Source organism: Acanthopagrus latus, chromosome 9 (genome assembly GCF_904848185.1).
Source record: "Acanthopagrus latus isolate v.2019 chromosome 9, fAcaLat1.1, whole genome shotgun sequence".
In the NCBI taxonomy this organism is placed as follows: Eukaryota; Metazoa; Chordata; class Actinopteri; order Spariformes; family Sparidae; genus Acanthopagrus; species Acanthopagrus latus.
The window spans coordinates 16,541,300-16,550,982 of NC_051047.1; the positions used below are offsets into that span (position 1 = coordinate 16,541,300).

Here is a 9,683-nt window from a genome sequence, read left to right on the forward strand (position 1 = left end):
GCGCCCACACCAGTCACCAGGGAGGGGGGTGGCACTTCTGTTGTTTACTCAGCAGGGGGCACCCTGCACCTCCCAGCACAGACACACACCCACTCACACACACAATATCCTGGTACACACACAGCTTGCCACCCTCCATCCCGTGTGGGTGCCACATCAAAGGCAAGTCTCCATCTGAGTCCCAGATGCTCCCTATTTCATCATTTTTTAAGACTGGAGCCACGGGATTCCTTTGGGGAGGTTTTCATTCAAATAGCCCACATGCAAATGCACGCACAAACACATGTAAATATACAAGGTCTTTACCCTTTTGTTTCTTTCCTCTTTCCCAGGATCTGCTGGATCACTCCTGCACTTCAGGAAGTGGCTCAGGACTCCCGTTCCTCGTTCAGAGAACCGTTGCACGACAAATCACACTCAATGAGTGTGTGGGTGAGTGTCCTGTTAGAGGCTGTTTTCATAATGACAATAGTGCTGGCTCAGAAGACTCAGCCTCCTCATTCATTTCAATGAGGCACTCCTGCTGTGCTGACACAGGCAGTAAAGATGCAGTAAAGTTCTGCTATAGAGGATGGCTGCGACTCAGCTCAAGTAAGCCTCAGTTGAGCCATATTTGGTGTGGCAGCATGCTGTGACGGACAAATAAAGTATGTGTAAAGGCATATAGATAAAATACTTTGTAGGACGTTATGGTTCTAGAGTTTACCTGGATGTTATTGACAGAGGAGATAATTATCAATGCTATAATAACTTTTTGGAGTAATCCTTATAACCCGTGTAGCATTTTGCTGTTTGATAATCTTTCAGTTTGGATATTCTCATTCAAATTCTCACAGATCCCACTGCACATTTTAGATTACGTCCTTAGTGTCAGTGACCTTGGGGAGTACTATTACATATGTGGAAAAAAAGCAGTAGAAAGCCTTTTGTGTCTGAAGACTGACTATCTATCTATCTATCTATCTATCTATCTATCTATCTATCTATCTATCTATCTATCTATCTATCTATCTATCTATCTATCTATCTATCTATCTATACCTCTATACCTCTATACCTCTATATCCAAGATCCATGAACAACAATTCAACAGATCCAGTATGCATGTTTTACTGGCCACAAGGGGGCAGCAAAACAACGTGATATTTACAACAAACTACCGGGTCTCTTCTTCTCCCTGGAAACTGGAAGTTCAAGAACATGGTCACTAAGCATACACGTGTTGTTCCTTTCATGCTGATAGCAAAACAATCATTTCCCCCATGTTTCTTTTCTATCTAGGTAAGGGTCGCTATGGTGAAGTATGGAGGGGTCAGTGGCAGGGAGAAAGTGTTGCAGTCAAAATCTTCTCCTCCAGAGACGAAAAGTCCTGGTTCAGAGAGACGGAGATCTACAACACAGTGCTGCTAAGACATGAGAACATCCTGGGTACGTACTGTAATTGATGTAATTGGATTCAGCTAGTAGTGAGACACAACCAACAATTGTTGTTGTTGTTGTTATTGTTTTTATATCCTTCTGTCCTTCTGTGCCTGTGTGTGGAACTTAGTAAAACATGGAAATACTCAGAATAAGTATACTCAGAATTTTGACATTCAAGGCATCCATTTTTACTGCAAATGTACAAATATTGGTTGTAAATATCTGTTATTGCTTTGCAGCTCTGATAAAAACATATTGGTTGATGACTAATATTTGCATAACTAATAGATAATTAAACCTACACAACAAAAAAATCAAGAGGCTCTCAGTGAAATACATAATATTTTAGATATTTCTCTTAGAATTTAAATTGTATTTAAAAAATTAGAAAATAAGAAGTAACCTTTCTACCTCCTCTATACTGAGTATTTATTGTCCTCTGTTAACCCAACCTGTCCCTGTTTCGTACAATGATGTGTTAATTAAAACATGTAATGAATAACATTGTTGCATTTCTCTCAATTATAGGCTTCATAGCGTCAGACATGACCTCGAGAAACTCCAGCACTCAGCTGTGGCTGATCACTCACTTCCATGAGATGGGCTCCTTGTACGACTACCTTCAGCTCAGCACCCTGGATGCTTCCAGCTGCCTCCGCATGGCGCTTTCCATTGCCAGCGGCTTGGCACATCTCCATGTCGAAATCTTCGGCACTCAGGGCAAACCGGCTATCGCCCACCGAGACTTGAAGAGCAAGAATATATTGGTCAAAAAGAACGGACAGTGCTGCATTGCTGACCTTGGTGAGATGACTGACTGTTTATATTTACATACTAGTTTTAATTTCATAGCAAGTGCTTATGAACTTCTCTGTGGAGGAAGACATCCAAAAATCTAAAAATACATAATATGGCAGGTAGAATTCTGAGTTTTGGATGTGAATATTTCACTCCTTGTTAACATAAATCAGCATCAGTAAGCAGCTGATACAAATGTGCGCTGATTTTAACCACCTTAAAGCTACTGAAGGGGTTAACTGAATGTTATTGTTCATGGGCACTGCATAGGAGATGCATCTGCACTAATATCACTCTGCTTGCTTCTATCTGCTCAGCCACATTTGTTGTTAATTTAGGAAGAACAACCGCTGCTAAATGTACCACTCAGCCTTTAATCAAAAACACATTTAGAGGAACCCAGACCACTTCATCTAATACACCAATGTTCCATTTTGCAGATGCTTGGGTAAAAAAATAATTCAGGTACCAGCCATAACTGGGCAACAGGCCTGACATGTTTATAGGCTCGATGTAATGAAGTCTGTTCTGGATGACGCATTTTGCTGTCCTGACAAACATGGTGGCTGTTGTTTATCTCCTACTGGAGTTGTTCTCATCATCTGAGTACATCCTGAGTGAGGGAACAGGGCTGTTTACAACGACAGGAAAACTCAAATAAACTCAAAACTCAAGTCAGTCTCCACTCTCCACTCCACTCATTTTCTTGTTACTTAACTTGTTTAAATGTCTGCACAAACACACGTTTGTGGGCCCTTGGTTGGAAATGTGAATGGTGTTGGTCATGTAGATCACCTCCGTCAGGAACCATGAAATGGGCTGCAATGATAGCAATCCTGCAGTACTTAATTCACAACCAAAATGTCCTATTTTGACACTGATGGTGCTCAGCTAGTAATTTCAAAATAAAACTCTGGATTTGGATCTAGATTTTTCAATAATTGGGAAAAAATACAAAAAAACAAAACAAGAAAACCATTTAAAACTATTTTTATATGTCTGTTGTCTAAAGAAGTGTTCTGTGTTTTCATCCTAGGTCTGGCTGTCATGCATTTTCAAGACACCAACGAGTTGGATGTGGGGAACAATCCTAAGGTGGGCACAAAGCGCTACATGGCCCCTGAAGTGCTTGATGACTCAATCCAGATGGACTGCTTTGAGTCCTACAAGAGGGTGGACATCTGGGCCTTGGGCCTCGTCCTGTGGGAGATTGCCAGGAGGACAGTCAGCAACGGTCAGTATGATTTTTTTATACGACACTGTGCTGTTGGATTCAACATAACTGTGTCTTATTTAAATCAATTACTTTCATCAAGTACATCAACTGGGCCCTGTGTTGAGCTAGTAGGTTGAGAATTTGCATTGTCTACAGGCAGAGTATTGTTTGAAGATATAGATAAGCAGAAAATGTATCCTAAAATTGGTGTTGATGTGTTAGTGATGGGAAATAAAATGGTGGTAAAAGTAAAAAAAAAAGAAAAAGCTTTTCTGACATTACTAGAAAGACTTGGCCTTGAAACACACTTCAGCACACACTGTTTGTGGGCATCTTATGAGTAATAAAACCTTTTCCTTCATTCACTGTCAGATGAGTTTATTGCTTGATGGTAAGAGCTGGGCTTTGAGCAACACTTCAGATATTGATTTACCCCCACCACAGCGACTATCTCTATTTTGACCCACAGCTGCACTTTAGAGCAACTTGAGGTCAAAACAATCCATTTTGCGCCTTAATGTAGTTTATTTGTTAGTCTGTGGTCAGTATAACACTTAGTTTCAAGAAATGCGATCTTGAAATTGAATTCTTGTCTGCTGTGCTCTACCTGTAGGTATTGTAGAAGACTACAAGCCACCTTTTCACGATGTGGTCCCAAGTGATCCCAGTTTTGAGGATATGAAGAAGGTTGTGTGTGTGGACCAGCAGAGGCCCAATATCCCAAACAGATGGTTCTCAGACCCAGTGAGTAATATTCAAACGGTTAATAACTCATGCTTTTGATATCAAGGAATACAAGCATTGATGTATTTCTCCACATTCATTTCCAGACTTTAACTTCCATGGCTAAACTCATGAAGGAGTGCTGGTACCAGAATCCTTCGGCCAGATTAACGGCGTTACGCATCAAAAAGACTCTGACAAAGATCGACAACTCTCTGGACAAAATCAAAACGGATATTTGAGTCCGCCTCGAGAGGAAGAGGCAGAAGTACTAAAAGACTTTGAAGACATCCAGAGGGTGGACCATCTTAGAGAAAATCTTAAAAAGACAAAAGACTTGATGGGTTCGGTGCCCTTATAGTGGCACAGACCTGTATTTATTTTAAAAACACTTGGCGGGACACATTTTGGCATCCAAAGATGGCCGACTGGGCATTTTTGAGACTGCCAATGGCCTTGGAAATAGGAAAATATCTATTCGACTCATGACATAGGGGCTGGACTGTTAGAAACGTTCTTCAAGGAAGAATCTGTTACCCGGGCATTTGAGTAGGATCGCTTTTGTTAAAGCCGCAGATTCAGTTTGACACATGTTTTAGTTTGAATGTCTGAGCATATTAGCAGTTTCACTTTCTCTCTTCTATCGTACCGCAATCGTTCATTTATGGCGAATTCTTTTGGAAAAGATTTCAACTTGCCAATTTAATCTTGTTAAACAGTGATCACAGCAAGCAGTGTTACGTTTTACTTTTGTGTGTCGCGCACCTGTGTTTACAGTGCTGTCGGAACAAATCTCAACAATCCTGTAACGTTCTGTTGTACGGGTGCATCAACGGCACTGTTCTTTTTCCTGAGATGTCGTCCGACTGAAGGTACTCTGTTGCAGACCTTTTGTATATCACCATGGATTTTACATCAAATTATGTACCTGTTCTATGTTTGTTTCTTCAGCTTTACAGAGACAAATGCTAAAAGAACAAATAAAATATCTGCTAGATGACGCTGAACTCTATTCCTCCAGAGGGCCTGTAAGTAAAGTCTGGAAGCCTGTATACTGTCTTAACGCGTGCATTGTTGTCTTAATGCGTGCATTGTCAAGTAAATGAAGTCAAACTTCAGCCTTTTTTATTTCTTTAACATTTTATATCAATTAGTGATTTATATTAATTAAATAGAAAAACATGTGGTTTATCTGTCTCATTCGTTTGTCTTGTCAGTCCATCACTTTGGTCACAGCAGCTAGAGGTAAGAAGGAATTTAGAAATTCATGTTCCCGTGAGGATGAATCCTTCTGACTGATGATTCTTTTATTCATCTATAAAATTCGAACGAAGCCTTGAAAGTTCAGATTTTTTTTTTTTTAACCGTTACATTCTCAAAGTTAAGAACTATGCTTTCATTTCAACATACTCCTTGCAAAGTATTCTGGTCATTCATTGCTCACTCAGGTAAACAAAATATCTTTCAGTATCTGAAGTGAAATTATCCCATCGTCATTTTCATTTTGCCCCCCTGGCATTTCACACCAAACACAACACTGAATAAACGTGAGCAAAAAAGTCAAACTCCATATGAACAGCTGGTAAAACAAACAAAGTGAAAATGTGTTTACAGCCTGCTATAAAGGACTTCTTTTAACTTTATTATTCACAATTACATTCATTGGAAAGTGCTTTTCTGTGCAAACCCTGCCTTCAACACTTCCTTTAACACCACCGACAAGTTGAAAGTACTTTATTATTGTCCACAACTTTTGTATGAATTGCCATGACATTACTGTAATTTCATACCAGATCAGGAATACCTGGAATCCTACAGACACTGGTGATCCCCTGATGTTCGATGTAGCACCATCATCAGGCTAAACTTCTAGTTTGCTCAATATTTTGGTTTATGACCAAGTGCCACCCGAACTAACAATTTTTGATGCCCCGTTATCCTCAACTACAGATCATATTGAGTGCTTATTAGTACGTAACAGAGCCAAAAAGAGTTTTATCTGATTTTACTTTGTTTTTACTCTGCAGAGAACATTTTTGATTTCTCTTATTTTCCTCAGAGATCAGCTTGTTTATTCAGTTATTGAAAAAAAATATAAAACATATAATACGTTTGTATTATTACCTCATTACTACAGTAAATATTACATATCTGAGTTTGAATTTCTCCTCCAGAACTACGTAGCGTTCCCTTTTAATAGACAATTTTAAATTACAGTTGTAGTTGTGAGAGAAAGACGATAACTGTTGCTCCCATTGGGACATCCTCTTTTGAAATGAACAAATCACTGACTGGTTGTTTCAACAGAATAATATATTTGCACACTATAAAAAGCTCAACATCTGCACTGACAAAGCACCAAATTAATTGAAATTCATTTTGAAAAGGTCAAAAGCCCAGATATTTTCCCTGCCAGCTGTAAACAGAAACTGCGTGCGCAGCAGCTATCTTTGGCAGATGTCGAACAGAAACTGGGCTCCTGACTCTTCTCAGACTGATTTATATGCAGATAGAGGAGTTTCGGGCCAGATGATAACAACGCAACCGTGAATGTCTGATGGTGCTAAGATGCCCCGCTCGCATGTATCAGGTATCTACACAGACTGTCCTCATATTCAGTGTCACTTGATCCATCCGGCACCCACAGAGCGCAGAGTTCTGAGTCAACAAGTTTAAAAATCACATCGTGTTTCGTTCCCCCCCGTTTGGGATTGAGCTCAGTTCACTCCGTCACTCTCCCTGGTGGTTGCTATGCAGCCTGAGCAGCAGAAACAAGTCTTGGTGACATATGGCCTGCTGTAAATAACTTATCGCTTGCAGGTGAGTTGAATGTACAGCATGCTCATCTAGCAATCACCACCTTAGAGTGTTTACTCTCTGCATGGTTGGACAGATTTGGTATCAGTGCTACCTGTCTAAGCTCTTTTCTTTAGTCGCGCTGACCTGAGCGCTGCTCACATCCAGGGAGAAAACCACAGGGGTGCAACACAGACAGGATTACCAGCCAGGCCAAAGCAGGAAAGTGCCAGCCCCTCAGGGGCCTCAAACATGTGAACTGGTCTTTATTGACTGCAAATTTATTGGGGAATTTGCACCTCTCAAGTACAGCATCAACAAGGGTGGCTCCTGCTTTATCACCTCATATTGATCCATCATTACACCTTCATTAGTCTGCCTTATATTAGGCTCATGTGGCGCCCCTTCACAAAACTGGGGCAGATAGTTATGCAACATGGGAGTACTGGCTGGTTACTGGGCATATAATGAGGCTGCGGTGATGAAGTACATTTACTCAAGTACTGTACCTGAGTGCAATTTATAGGTACTTGTGCTTAATTTAATTTATTTATTTTCTGATACTTTTTTACTTCCACTCCACTACCTTTTTGAGGCAAATCCTGCACCCTTTACTCCGCTACATTTATTAGATACTGTAAGTTGAGTTACTTTGCAGATCAAAGCCAAAGCAGCACATTCTAGAAATTAATTTATTTTATCTACAATCGACAAAGACTGGGAAATGCTGAATGTCTGATGAGAAAATTGTCTGACTCATAAATAAAGTATATACCTACATGTGGATATATGTATATGGTAATTTACTTATTCATTCACTATTCATGTGGGTGACTTACTTTTATCAGAGTAATATTTTAACTACTCAAGCGTGACTTTGGGATACTTTCACAGCACTGTCAGGCTGCCATGTTTAGTGGGTCGTGTGTGCTGTATGTGATGAGAATCTGGAGGTAACAGGGTACAAACACTGTCGGGAAATGTTTTGCCCCAGTGCCTCAAAACAGATTAATCCAACCATAGCCACTAGCCACTGGAAACAAAGGCATGGTTCAGTGAACTGCTTGTTCACAAACTTTTTCTCATCAACAACCTCACACCACAGACCCCCATTTGATACTTTTTTTTTTAAATAGATTGCACAAAAAAAAGTGCACAAAAGCCTGACCAAAAAAGTCATGTAGATACTTATGTATGGAATGATACTGAAAGAAAAGCATTCCTCTTATTGTTGGTGACCCTCTGAAGGACCCCACTGTGAGAACCTCTGCGATAAACAATTTATTTGCCCTCTTGTGTTTAATTATGGAGTTGGATTAGAGTCAGTGCATCTTCCCAAAACAATCACTAATATTCTCTGGGCCTGTGTGTGTTTAGTGACCTCAAGGAGGAGTTCAGTGATGTTGTTCTTTAATTGCAGTGTTGTAAAAAGTACCCGAACATCACACTTGAGACATCGTGTTGAAATGTGACTATGGGTGACTTTTAGGAGTAAAAGTCACCCATATGAAAAGCACTGGAGTAAAAGTCTTCAAGTGTCTGATATTGAAGATGCAGTATGTAAGAACCGACCACCTGTCACAGTCATGCTCAAAACAAACAGGGGGCAGCATCTCTCTAGAGTAACTTCTAAATGCTGCCATCTGTAGCTGCTGTTAGCTAGTTAGCTCAGTTAGCCGTGCAGCTAGCAGTCCGAACTAGAGGGCTGGGAGAGTGTTGGTGCTTGCACCGCTAGCACAGTAGCTTTAGACCAGGATGTATCGGGGCTAGCTGGTTAGCATGCTAATTCATATAACTTGGAGTTTGTTGCAGATACGTGGCGCATAGTAACTGAATGCTGCTGCTGCATGTATAGTTCTGACTGTAAGCAGAAAGCAGACTGGTATCTGACGATGTCAGAGGTCTGGATGGTTCATAACGTGGCATCGGATCAGGAATGTATTTTGGCCCAAAACTTTTTCTGGGTCTTGTTAGGACTCGAGCAGCAGCGTTCTGAATCGGTTTTTAGAGAGTCCTGTAAAGACACTATTACAATAGTCCAGTCCGCTAAAAATAAATGCCCAGACAAGTTTCTCCAAATCCTGCCGAGACATAAGTCCTCTTATCCTGGATATATTCTTAAGGTGATAGTAGGCTGACTTTGTAATTGTCTTAGTGTGGCTGCTGAAATTCAGGTGTGAGTCCATGATTACACCAAGGTCTCTGGCTTGGTCTGTCGTTTCCAACATTACAGACTGAACCTGGGCAGAACCTTTTAGTCATTCTTCCTTGGATCCAAAAACAATTATTTCAGTCTTATCTTTGTTTAACTGAAGAAAACTCTGACACATCCAATCATCTACTCAGTGTTTGTATGGGATTATAGTCCCCTGGTGATTTGGTTGTATGGATTTGTGTGTCAATGGCATAACTATGATAGCAAATTTTATGTTGTCCATTATCTGAGCCAGAGGGAGCATGTAAATGTTGAACAGTAGAGACCCCAGATTGGAGCCCTGGGGTACTCCGCTTGTGATTTTTATCCGTTCAGATGTGTAATTACCAATAGACACAAAGTAGTCTATGTCATTTAGATAGGATTTAAACCAATTTAGTGTTGTACCACAGAGTCAAACCCAGTTTTCCAGGTGGTCCAGTTGTATATTATGGTCGACCGTGTCAAACGCAGCACTGATATCAAGTAATACTAAGACTGAAATTTTCCACTGTCTGAGTGCCCCCCTGATGT

The 9,683-nt window shown here is 40.5% G+C and overlaps 1 protein-coding gene across 2 annotated transcripts in view; it reads left to right on the forward strand.

The window, feature by feature from the left end:
• The window catches only part of LOC119025502 (activin receptor type-1-like), a 30,862-nt gene extending 25,514 nt beyond the window's left edge, over positions 1 to 5,348 (forward strand). The window contains exons 8-13 of one of the 2 annotated variants that reach the window (XM_037109112.1): positions 333 to 432; positions 1,282 to 1,428; positions 1,951 to 2,226; positions 3,257 to 3,454; positions 4,050 to 4,180; positions 4,267 to 5,346. In XM_037109112.1, coding sequence (XP_036965007.1) covers positions 333 to 432; positions 1,282 to 1,428; positions 1,951 to 2,226; positions 3,257 to 3,454; positions 4,050 to 4,180; positions 4,267 to 4,401 — 987 coding nt within the window. In that variant the 3' untranslated portion in view covers positions 4,402 to 5,346. Of the gene's footprint in view, positions 1 to 332; positions 433 to 1,281; positions 1,429 to 1,950; positions 2,227 to 3,256; positions 3,455 to 4,049; positions 4,181 to 4,266 lie in introns of both variants that reach the window. The other variant, XM_037109111.1, reaches the window with a different exon arrangement.
• The last annotated feature ends 4,335 nt before the right edge of the window (positions 5,349 to 9,683 follow it).